At 36.3% G+C, this 12,996-nt stretch overlaps 1 protein-coding gene and 1 long non-coding RNA gene across 2 annotated transcripts; both read left to right on the top strand.

Moving 5' to 3' along the window:
- The first annotated feature begins 1,237 nt into the window (after positions 1-1,237).
- On the top strand, positions 1,238-8,237 carry LOC126699760 (uncharacterized). The gene is made up of 2 exons (XR_007646879.1): positions 1,238-1,722; positions 7,798-8,237. It is a non-coding gene; the product is annotated as an uncharacterized LOC126699760 (long non-coding RNA).
- Positions 8,238-9,319: 1,082 nt separating this feature from the next.
- On the top strand, positions 9,320-12,996 carry LOC126700700 (uncharacterized). Its single transcript, XM_050398902.1, has 4 exons — positions 9,320-11,607; positions 11,700-11,957; positions 12,045-12,156; positions 12,253-12,996. The coding sequence occupies exons 1-4, from the start codon at positions 9,320-9,322 to the stop codon at positions 12,994-12,996; spliced, it is 3,402 nt and encodes a 1,133-aa protein (XP_050254859.1).

Raw genomic sequence — 12,996 nt, 5'->3', positions numbered from 1 at the left:
GTATGTTTTACTGTTTCCTGATATTCCTATGGTTGAAGAACAAAGAATGGATGAACTCTTCTTACGCGGTTTGACTAGTTTTATTTTTAATTGATATTCCACTGAGATATTTAATTGAATTTAACGTGTTGAATTTCCACGATGAGTAAAAAAAGAAGAGAAGAAAAAGTGATGGTTTGAAATTGATTGAACATGACAAGGTGGCCATAATATTCCTCGTTTCTTCGTCAAAACTTAAATTATCATGGACTCTGTGAAGTTTAGTCAATGCCATGCACATCATGGGATCTAGTGACATTTTAAGGTACCACGTATTGTTAAGAAAATTGATAATTATTTGAAAAGGAATGTAACTTTGAGGCATGTTAAAAATATTTAATTAAAATTGATAATTGCCCTATTCAAAGGAGTTTGTTATCCAATTAAAAAAAAAAAAAAATTCATGCACGTGATGTTCAAGTACACACGCACACATGTTCTGGAATGTCCATAAATTTTTTAAAACAAAAAGAGTTCTAGAACACATATGTCCATAAATTTTCAAAACTATTTTATTTGTTACTATTTGTGTTACTTTATATTTACAAAAAACTTTGTAAACTTTCAAGATCAAACAAGTCTTAAAACACAAATTGACACCCTTTTTTAAGGTATGTTTTTCTGTTTCCTGATATTCCTACGGTTGAAGAACAAAGAATGGATGAACTCTTCTTACGCGGTTGGACTAGTTTTATTTTTCATTGATATTCCACTGAGATATTTAATTTAAATTAACGTGTTGAATTTCCACGATGAGGAAAAAAAGAAGAGAAGAAAAAGTGATGGTTTGAAATTGGTTGAACATGACAAGGTGGCCATAATATTCCTCTTTTCTTCATCAAAACTTAAATTATCATGGACTCCGTGAAGTTTAGTCGATGCCATGCACATCATGGGATCCAGTGACATTTTAAGGTACCACGTATTGTTAAGAAAATTGATAATTATTTGAAAAAGAATGTAACTTTGAGGCATGTTAAAAATATTTCTTTAAAATTGATAATTTTCCTATTCAAACGTGTTTGTTATTGAATTTATAAAAAAAATAAAATAAAATAAAACAAAAATAAAAAAATCATGCACATGACGTTCAAGTACCACTACAAAAAACGGGGCTTGAAGCCGCGTTTTGGAGCCGCGTTTTTGGAAAACGCGGCTCAATAACGCGGCTTCAGGCCGTGCGGCTAAATTTTTTTTTTTTTTTTTTTAATTGTAGCTTGAGCTGCGTTTCTAAAACGCAGCTTCAGAAATGCTTGAAACGTACTGTACAAGGATGGAGCTGCGTTTGAAACGCAGCTTCAAGTTTCAGTATAAACAAAAAAAAACGAAACGTGGAATCCCTCACCATCGAAACAGAAAACTGGCTCTCCGATCGCACAAAACCCTCACCGATCGCCCACACTCCCCTCACCGATCGCACATTCCCCTCACCGCTCCAACACAGTCCCCTCACCGCTCGCACATTCCCTCACCGATCGCAGACACCTCTCACCGATCTCAAACAACTCTCACCGATCTCACACTCCCCTCACCGATCTCAGCCCATTCTCACCGATCTCAAGCCTATGTGAATCCCCTCACTTCAACCCTATGTGAATCCCCTTCCTCCCTCCGCTCTTCCTCCTCTTCGTTTCCTTCTCATCGATCGCTGGCACACACCCATTCTCGCAAGGCCGACTAGCAGTAAGTTTTTCAAATTTTTTTTTTTTTTATTCCTGTTATGGGGTTCCTATTTTTGCTTTACGGTTTTGATTTTAGGTTTAAGGTTTCGGCCGTCGATCTAGGGTTTTGATTTTGGGTATAAATGTTCAATTTCAATATTTGGTTTTATATTTCAATATTTGGTTTTCGAGATGTTTGATCGATGAATTCATATTGGGTTTATTCATGTTTGTCATTTTTGCTTGGTGGGTTTTTGATATCTGTGTGTGTGTGTGTGTGTTGCTGCTGCTGCTGCTGCTGCTGCTCTCTGTGTGTGTGTATGTTGCTTGTGCTGCTGTCTGTGTGTGTGTGTGTGTGTGTGTGTGTGTGTGTGTGTGTGTGTGTGTGTATGTATGTTGCTGTTGCTGCTGCTGCTGCTCTGTGTGTGTCTGTGTGTGTGTTGTTACTAGTGCTGCTCTGTGTTTGTGTGTGTGCTGCTGGTGTGTGTGTTGCTGGTGCTGCTGTGTGTGTGTGTGTGTGTGTGTGTGTGTGTGTGTGTTGTTGGTGCTGCTCTGTGTGTGGGTATGTGTGTTGCTGCTGCTGCTACTGCTGTGTGTGTGTGTGTGTGTGTGCTGCTGCTCTCTGTGTGTGTGTGTTGCTGCTACTTCTGCTGTGTGTGTCTGTGTGTGTTGTTGTTGCTGTGTGTGTGTGTGTGTGTGTGTGTGCAGAAGTAGCTAAAAAAGGAAACTTTTGAAAGTCCCTCCTTGGGGTTTTCTTCATCGAACTGATCAGCCCCAAATGAGACGATGTTAGGTTGATACCCTCCATTTCCTAGGGCAACAAGATAGATAGAAAGGTAGAATAGCCCCATCTCCATGCTAGAATGGGCACCACATGGAGTTAATTCATCCCCACAACCTCTAGGCATGAGCAAGAAAAGGTATGATGATAAAGATAGTGATACCAAACCCTGTCATCATTTACATATATAGTTACCATAAGAATGGGAAGAAAATTAGTACTCAATTCTCCTCTGTGGTTATAATTCAGTCCAGGAATTAAATATATAGCAAATTCAGGACACTTACTATGACAAAGATGACCTGAAATATGGCACAAGTTTTGTATCTTCCCCAGTAGGAATCACTAAGTAAAGCACCAATCAGAGAAAAGATGTAAACTGTCCCAGTCCATTTGCTCACACTGTTAGCAGCATATATCGGCATTGTTTTCACCGACAACCCTTGTCAGGAACAACACCAGGTTCACTCCGACTCCAAAAAAGGCTAGTGTAGCCAGACCTTGGTTCACTATTGGTTCATTGAACAAAAAATAAAAGCAGAACACAAAGTTAGGCATCGAATTTGCTTGAGAAATTTAAGTTAGGTGAACATTTATTTAAAATGCATACGCACACAAAGTTATGGGCTTGTATACTCAAGGATATAGAACAGTTTGTTTGGCTTAATTCAGAATAACGTACCCCTTGAAGTGGCTAAGTTAAGGTCAAGAAAATATCAATTCATCTTACACCTAGAGGATGTGAAAAGCTTGGTAAAGACCATCCCTAGAATATTGCATGCTAAGAACTTATAATCATGGCCAAAATGTCACATCTTTTTGCATGTGCAGTGTGCCAGTGTCTTTCCTATAGATGAACGGTTACAATCATCTCAATTAATTTGACTCTTGTCTAGAAGATAGGTCGGCCATTAATAAGCACCATTCATCCTATATGATACATGTGCTTTAAAACCAAATGTTTTAGCAACTTGACAAGTAGATTAGAGGTATATATTTTCAGGATCTTTCTTTAAAAGCTTGGTAAAGACCATCCCTAGAATCCTTCGTGAGTAATAAAGCAAGCACATTAGCTCTTTTGCTCTTTTGCCGTAGTGAATTGTAACAAGTTACTTGAAGACCATATATTTCACTTTCAAATGGTATTAGAAAAATGTTTATTTATTTATTTTTTCTTTTTAATTCTCTTCCACTAATACTGTATATGCAAGTGAATTTCATGTCATTACTCATTAGCCAGCTAGTGGAATTTAAAATTGATACTATTGGAGAAGAAACAAACTTTTGGCAAGTGTGCATTTGGATAAACGCTTTGTTGGTTTCTTATTTGCTTAAATTAATTTTTTCAAGTTTTTTTTAAGGACTTGTCAAACGCACTTTAATATAACATATTTGATTGGACTTTATACAAACAACTACCACTAGTTTCCCATTAAAAAAAAAAAAAAAAAAAAAAAAAAAAAAAAAAAAAAAAATACCACTAGTTTGAAGGAAGGACCCTAAAACCTAAAAAGAAAAATAAATTGAAAAGCTGGTATGATAAAGTAAATTTGGATTTACAAGAATAATTAAAATTTATAATTGCTCAAGTTTGAAGGAAGGACCCTCAATCCCAAGAAAAAACTGGGAAAGCTGGGTATGATAAAATTATTTTGGATTTACAAGAATACTTTATATTTTATAATTAGTTTTTTGAGCAAAGAGAGTTAGAAACATGGAACTACATATAAGAAAACGATGTTTATGACATATGACATATGACATAAGACAACTATATTTGTCATTATTATTATTTTATTTGTTGGTGTTTTCTTTTTGTTTATTACCTTACTTTTAGTGCAACAACATAATCAAATTATAATTGCCCTAAATTTTTTTTTCCTTTTAACAAACACGTGCGGGACACACCAAATTTCTCACTTATTCGATCCCTTTCTTTCTATCTTTTTCAATTTGCTTTTTGGTTTTGAAATTTTTGACAGAGGAATTGGATTGGGAAGACATGGCTATGAACGGTGGTGCCAAACTCACGTGGGGGTTGAGTGGGCTTAACTTTCATTTTCAAATACATTCTCTAATGTAAGTTAGAGACGAATAGACACGTGGCAAAGACCCACGTCATGTAAAAGATGTGCTTACGTGTCAGGCATGTCTTGCATTTTTGTGCACGCTTTTCTTACCTAGATGTCTTTTACCAGCTCCCTTTTCATGCTCTCTCTCTCTCTCTCTCGCTCTGTGTGAGAGAGAGAGAGAGAGAGACGTGTGTGTGTTGCTGCTGCTGCTGCTCTGTGTGTGTGTGTGTATGTGTGTTGTTGCTGCTGTGTGTGTGTGTGTGTGTCGCTGCTTCAACTTCATGTTCTCTCAATTTTGCTTCAGGAACTCATGCCTTCTTTACCAAATTATGTTGAAGTTCATTTGAAGCTTTCATAGCTTGGGTGAGTAAGAAACATTTTTTTCTTTAAAGTATCTCCTCCAACTTTGCTCCTCAATCTAACTATCAATTATTATATCCGTTCTTTAGATTTGCTAATGCTGAATAAAGGATTGAAGAGGTAAAATGCGACTGCTTCTGGTGTCTAATCTTGAAGGTGGTTTATTCTGGCTATGTTTGTTATTACCTTGCTATTAGAATCTGTAACGAGACAGATGCAAAAACGGTTAACATTGGTGTTTGGTTTGTACACTTGACGTGGCCATCATGACTTATGAGAAGCAATAAACCTGTGAACTAATTCTTAGGAATGAATCAATCATTGTTTTGTTGTAGCTTGTATTTTCAGTTCATCTTTTTGTATATATAAGATGACCAAATCCTTACACAACCAATGTACTGTTTGGTGTTTTTTCTATTCTTAGTAAAATTTTACTTAAAAATTTTACTATTGCAGAGAATGTCTAGAAATAGTCCAAAATCTGACAACCAAAAATAACAAACAAAAATAATCTACTTGTGAAGTTTGATAAAGTGGATTGTGTTAGGTTTAGCGTTGGCAAATCCCATAACTTTGTAACTTTCAAGCCATCTCTGTTGTGTTCACTAGAGTCTTTTCATGTTGAAGAGAATGTGTTTTGTGTGGAAGATGCAGCTCAAGATGTGCAGGAAAAACAGTGTTCAACTGCTTTTTGATTGAGGCTTGATCAATTGAGAATCGTGGCTTTTAAAGTCCATAAAATCGATTGTGACTAGATTTTCATACCCTACCATGATTAAGTATGAAATCAATTTGAATATAATTGTCTAGCTGAAAACTTTTGTATGGCATGCTTGTTCTTCCACTTTTTGTGTGTGTGTGTTGTTGCTGCTGTGTGTGTGTGTGTGTATGTTGCTGTTGCTGCTGCTGCTGATCTGTGTGTGTGTGTGTTGTTACTGGTGCTGCTCTGTGTTTGTGTGTGTGCTGCTGCTGTGTGTGTGTGTGTGTGTGTGTGTTGCTGGTGCTGCTCTGTGTGTGTGTGTGTGTGTTGCTAAACAAGTTTTAGAACCTTGATTTGAACAACTTATCTCATTTATGTTAGGTGTGATAACTCAAATGGTTTGTTAGAATTTTTATTATTATTAAAGTACATATTTTGTCTCATAATATGCAGATGGTAATAAAATAATAATGACATTTCAGAATTTTTGATAATTTGTCCAATTTGGTCCATGTCGGTCTATTCAGTCCACCTTAGTCCTTTCGGTCCACTTCGATCCATTCAGTCTATTTTGGTCCTTTCGGTCCAATTCGGTCCTTTTAGTCCACTTCAGTCCTTTCGGTCCATTCAGTTCACTTCGGTCATTTTGGTCCATTCAGTCTATTTTGGTCCTTTCGGTCCAATTCGGTCCTTTTAGTCCACTTCAGTCCTTTCGGTCCATTCAGTTCACTTCGGTCATTTTGGTCCATTCAGTCTATTTCGGTCCTTTCGGTCCAATTCGGTCCTTTTAGTCCACTTCAGTCCTTTCGGTCCAATTTGGCCCTTTGATCCACTCGGTCTTATTGGTCTAGTTCAATCGAAAATGACAAAAAGTAATATAATTATTTTTAATTGTTTAATTTAATTATTTGTGGTATTATTTACTATCTTTGTTTATGTTCCCCCTACATGATATTATTATTATTTTTTTTATAGGGGTAAGAAATTTAAAGATTATGGTATTAAATTTAGTATCATAATCTACAATCTTCTAATGCATAAGTTATTCAATGGAATTCTATTTCATATGAAGATTGTGAAGCTCATCTTACAATGTATAAATTATATAACATATCATGGCAGAAATTCATCTGTAAATAAATTTATTGCCCTCTTCATTCTCTAACAATAAACGCCGTTAATATTTTCATACAATCACACAAACTAGTTAATATGATAAAACAAAGCCATACAAAGTAGCTTTTTATGTTGAAGACTCTTGTTATGTGGTTGGAAGAAGAACAGACTTTTTATTGAACATATATATATCGATACAAACAATTGTAAATGCCTCATGCATTGCATAGACCTACAACTAGTTATGATAATAACCAATCCATTAGGGAGGTAAAGTGCACTAATTTAATTTATAAACTCATGTTATCCAATAACAAATGTTATACATGGTCAATGAAAAACAAGTCATGTAGAACTGTTTTATGTCATTTCCCTATGCCTTTTCACCCTCTAGTCCTTATTTTTTTTCTTTCTTTATTTTTTATTAAGATGACTACTTATATGTGATTTGTCATTATATTTTTTTAGCAATATATGTGTGAATTTCAGTCAGATATTCTCATATTTTTTCAAGGGATTTTGTTAGTACTTTATTTTTTAATTCATGAAGGAGGTAACAAATCATTTATTTATTTTTAATTATATACATACATACATACATACATATATATATATATATATATATATATATATAGAGGTTTTAATGTTCTAGGAATATGTTCTTCTATCGAAGGAGTTAGAATTTCTTAATATTCATAATTACATATATGGTACCAATTCTCTTGTTAAAATATGGGTGTTTGGATTGACTTTTTTGTTGCGTTGTTGATTTATTAAAAATGGGTGTATAAATGTAGTTGTACATAGAAACAACGGATGCTTTAAAAGGCTTTATATAGATAAGTTAATAATTTTTTTTTATATATCAAAAAACCAAACTCAATATAAAGAATAAAACAATTTTATTTTATTTTTATTAAAACCTCTAGCCTCTTTATTGCGTGCATAGTCAGTTTTTGTGTCTTAAAAAAAAGGTGTAAAACAAAGTGTGCTTGATAAGCAGCACCTATTGTTGAGCACGTGTACATGTATCTATTAATTAACATGTTCCTTACATGTCTTTCACAGGTGATGTTGTTCGCAAAGATTTGAAATTATAGTCAGAGGCACAAAGTTCACAAAAAATTCTGGTCACTGTGCAAGAAAATCCAGACGCCTCTCAGTCGCCATTCACCTTCATTTTCTATCATTTTATCTTGGTACCCGCCCAATTCCCACGCCTTTTCTTCGTTGTGCTTACTATCTTTCTTAATTTGATGCGTCCTTGCATCTTTGTAACTCTTTTTGTTGTAATTGTTCTTTTCTTTTAATTATATAGATTAAGATTTGTATCATAGGGCTGTATCTGAGACGTACGTAGCCGTATGATACAAATTTTGAAAAGATACTTGTAAAACAAACACAGTTGGAACATACCCAACGTGTAGTATTGTATTGGAAAGGGAAGTGGTTTTATATTTTAATGGGTGAATATCTCACTCTTCATATTAATTGCATGAAGAGATGCCTGAGTGTGTGTGTGTATATGCAATTAACTTCAATTTCCTCTTAATTTAATAAGTTGGGAAGTACCTAAATATAGATATTATCACTTCATACATCTTCTCTTTTGACTAACTTATTTCATAAATGAAATAAATTTTCATAAATTAAATTATTTTCAACCCTTCATACAACTTTCTTCTTGGCTAACGTTTTTCATAAATTAAATAAACTTTAAACTCCATAACAAAATGTGACAATCGACTCCCAACAAGTAATACCTAATTACATGGATGCATTTGGTTCTTTCCTGCTAATATGGAATCAACAAATCATATCGATTTGTTCGTAATAATTCACTTAGACCAACTCTTGGTAACAATCATATCGATTTGTTCGTAAAATTATGATACATTACTCTTAATAGAAATAGTTATTACATTTGCGTTATTGCTACATGTATGTTGTGACTTGTGAGGAATGCACAACCTTCTTAACAACCTACTTGTAATTTATGAACATGACAACACTTCATAGTTCCTATATATGTCAGTAAATGTTTTCTTCCTCTTTCCATAATAACAGTATTTAATATTTGTGTAAATGTCATATTTACAGATGCAAGTGAAAGTAGTATTATAGTAATTAGCCATTTTAGGTTGAATCACCACTATTGAATCCACAGGGGTTATTCGGTACATATTGAGAAACATACAAATAGGAAAATGATTTTAGCTTAGATTATCACATGTAGGAGACGACTTCTTTGTTGGACATAGTTATCTTGGTATTCTAGAGGTTATAATTATTACAATTACATGCATATGTGATTTGTTAATATCTTATTCCAATAATTATGCTTAAAATATTCCAAACATATCACATTAAGTTATGCTTCATTTAGTGTTACTATTTAGAAAATAGAAAGTATAGGTTATTCTTGAAATTATATATATATGTTCTATGAAAATCTATGCATAGTTGGGTATGTTTGTTCTTTACAAATCAGTAATAAGTCTCAGATCACTTCTGAATCTAATTTGACGGTTTATTGGCTATGCATTACCAAATGTTGTTGTAGGTCAGATATTGTTTATCTTGTATAGTCATGGATAAAAGTTGGATGAAGAAGCAGAGGGGTTCAAGGGAATATATTGAAGGTGTACTTAAATTTGTGGAATTTGCATCAAAACATGCAAGCGATGGGAAAATCTTTTGTCCTTGTACCAAATGTGTGAATATGAATTTGGTACTGCCAGGGGTGGCACGTGAACATCTTTGGAGTAAGGGGATGCTTCAAAATTACACACTTTGGAAATGGCATGGGGAATCGGCGGCTGTGCCAACTGCCACTGAATGTGGGAGTAGTCATGTCCAAGAGTCCTTAGAACAATACGGTGACTTTCGTGGGATGTTGCATGATTTGTGCCCCACGCATGGAATGCCACCTGAACCAATGGACGAAGGGGAAACTGTGCAACAATCGGCTCAAGGTCCAAATGATGGTGCACAAAAGTTTTACAAAATGATAGATGATGTGGACAAACCTTTATATGCTGGGTGTACAAAATTTAGCATATTCTCAGCCATCGTTGTGTTGTTCCAGTTGAAGACTCTTTGTGGTTGGACGAACAAGTCATTTACTATGTTGCTTCAACTCTTGATGGATATGCTCCCTTCTGACGCTAAGTTGCCAAAGGACCATTATGAGGCTAAGAAAATAGTTCGAGATTTGGGTTTGGGGTATGAGAAGATCCATGCTTGTCCCAATGATTGTATGCTATTTTGGAAGGAGAATGTTAACCTCGAGGCATGTCCTTGTTGCAAAGAAAGCAGGTGGAAACCGAATGAGGCATCTGTTACAAATAATAATGCTTCATCTAGTAAGGGAAATAAGAAAGCTGCAAAGATCCTACGCTGGTTTCCCTTAAAGCCAAGATTGCAGCGATTATTTTTGTCACCCGACTTGGCTAGTTCTATGAAATGGCATGCTAATGGTCGTACAGAGGACGGGGTAATGCGGCATCTTGCTGACTCGGATGCATGGAAAATGTTTGACACTACGCATTTACAGTTCTTGTCTGAGCCTCGTAATGTCAGACTTGGATTAGCTGCGGATGGATTTAACCCCTTCGGAATGCTGAGTACTACTCACAGCACTTGGCCTGTCATGCTAGTCCCTTACAATATCCCGCCTTGGTTGTGCATGAAACGGTCATCTTTGATTTTATCACTAGTTATTCCTGGACCTAAATCGCCAGGGATTGCAATAAATGTGTACTTGCAACCCTTAGTAGAAGAATTGAGGGAATTATGGGATGTTGGAGTAGAAGCGTACGATGCATCTTCAAAAAATGTATTCCAATTGCATGCAGCATTGATGTGGACGGTACATGACTTTCCTGCATACGCAGATGTGTCGGGTTGGAGTACGAAGGGTAAGTTTGCGTGTCCTTGTTGTGCCTCAGAGACCGACTCCAAATATTTAAAAAATGGCCGCAAATTTTGTTACATGGGACATAGGCGATGGTTGGGTAGTGACCACGAATTTCGGAAAGAAGATACTTTATTTGATGGATTCACTGATATGCGAGTGGCTCCTGTGCCACCAGTTGCGTCAGACATAATTGTGGACACTGAAACTTTACTTACACGTTGTCTGGGAAAGAAATGTCGAGAAAAATACAACAAAAGAAAGAGAGGTGAGGCAAACCAGTGTGTTTGGAAGAAGAGAAGTATTTTTTTCACATTGCCTTATTGGAAGGATCACAAGTTGCGACACAATCTTGATGTGATGCATATAGAGAAGAATGTGATGGACAATATACTTGGCACTTTGCTGAACGTGAAGGACTGGACAAAGGACAATTACAAGGCACGCCTTGACTTGGCGGAAATGGGAATAAGGAGAGAACTCCACCTACAGCGAAAAGGTGATGATAAGTATATGATACCGCCTGCGTGTTTTCATATGACTGCATTGGAGAAAGATGGTTTCTTGCAAGTTTTGCGAGACGTAAAAGTGCCCGATGGATATGCTTCCAACATCTCCCGCCGTGTCAACCTCAAAGAACGTAAGATTTCTGGTTTAAAGAGTCACGATAATCACATCCTGATGCAACAACTCCTTCCAATTGCTTTACGAGGATCTTTGCCATCGCATGTTATTAGGCCTTTGATAAAGTTAGCTTGTTTCTTTAGGAAAATTTGTTCGAAAACCCTTACGGTGTTTGATATTGCGAGTGCTGAGGCTGACATTGCAGTGACGTTGTGTGAATTAGAAAAGATATTTCCTCCATCTTTCTTCACTGTGATGGTACATTTGGTCATGCACTTGGCTACTGAAGCCAAGATTGGTGGTCCAGTTCAGTACCGTTGGATGTACCCCATTGAGAGGTAAGTCATAGGTAATACATGTACAGTATGAGGTTTCATGTGTGCTTTGTAATAGCTAGTGTCAATTACTAACCTTGTCATGCGCATTATAGGTACCTCTCACGCCTTAAGTCTTATGTAAGAAACAGGGCTGCTCCAGAAGGGTGTATTGCCGAAGGCTACATAGTGGAGGAATGTTTAACGTTTTGTTCACGGTATATGGAAGGAGTCGAAACTATATTCTCACGACCCACAAGGACGATGGAGGAGTCAACAGGGGTGGTTTCAAGTGTGGCACTAGAAAGTAGGGAATTGACCCAAGCTCATCGCTATGTGCTATTCAATTCCGAGAACATTTACCAGTTTCGTGAGTAAGTATTATGGACATCAATATAATTGCACGAGAATCCAATGTGCGCTCCGTGTATTAACACTAGTACAATTGCCATCTCATGTAGGATGCACAAAAGTTTGATGAAGGATGAACTTCAAAAGGGTCACTGTCGTATATCCAATGCTACTATTCATAAGCACCACATGGAGAACTTTTGTGGCTGGTTTAGATCTCACGTACGTGTCATATATTCAACTTTTTAACATTGCAACTTTCCCATAAGTAGAAGGACGGTACTAATTAGACTCAGTTAATTTGTTTGATTATATTAGGTGATGTCAATGACTGCTGCTGATAGGGAAAGAACTGGACTTAGTGATACACTTGTCACGCTTTCGAAAGGGCCATATACTTCAGTAAATCGGCTGAAACATTATGTCATAAATGGGTTAAAATTTAGGAGTTCGAATGTCGAGGGAAATAGAAAAACGCAAAATAGTGGAGTTAGTGTTGCCACTGAAGGTGGCAATATGTACTATGGTGTGTTGACAGATATCATTGAGTTGAATTATTCTGGCAATATCAAACATGTGTTATTCAAGTGTAAATGGGTTGATGATCAAAATAGGAGGGGATATAAGACTGATGAGTTTGGGTTTCCTATGGTGAATTTTAATCATTCCGTACATAGTGGGGAGGAAATGGTGCATGAACCATATGTGTTGGCGTCTCAAGCTACACAAGTTTTTTATGTTGAAGATAAAAGGCAGAAAGATTGGTATGTTGTCGTTAAAATGAAAGCCAGAGATGTATTTGATGCAGGTATTGGGCCCCATTGTAATGAGGATGACACGGATGAGTTTCTTGAGAACATCCCGTACTCTGTCACTAGTCCTGATGTTGGTAGGGATGACCTTCGTTGGGGTCGAGATGATGTGGAGGGAATGACAATTGATGCCTCTATCATTGGTCCAAGAGATCTTCCTGAAATGGACGACTTGGATGAGTGTGAGTTCATTGATGATGACTCCAACGATGAAGATGACAACGAAGTCGATTACAGTGATGATGAGTAG

Source organism: Quercus robur, chromosome 9 (assembly GCF_932294415.1).
Source record: "Quercus robur chromosome 9, dhQueRobu3.1, whole genome shotgun sequence".
NCBI lineage: Eukaryota > Viridiplantae > Streptophyta > Magnoliopsida > Fagales > Fagaceae > Quercus > Quercus robur.
Note: the sequence above shows the minus strand (reverse complement) of the source record. Positions and strands in the feature narration are given on the sequence as shown.

What these genes read in the sequence shown, in the direction of transcription:
- LOC126700700 (XM_050398902.1), top strand. Translation starts at nt 9,320, where the DNA reads ATGGATAAAAGTTGGATGAAGAAGCAGAGGGGTTCAAGGGAATATATT. An exon ending in TGGATGTACCCCATTGAGAG is followed by an intron (nt 11,608 to 11,699) that starts GTAAGTCATAGG and finishes TGCGCATTATAG; the next exon opens with GTACCTCTCACGCCTTAAGT. An exon ending in GTGGCTGGTTTAGATCTCAC is followed by an intron (nt 12,157 to 12,252) that starts GTACGTGTCATA and finishes TGATTATATTAG; the next exon opens with GTGATGTCAATGACTGCTGC.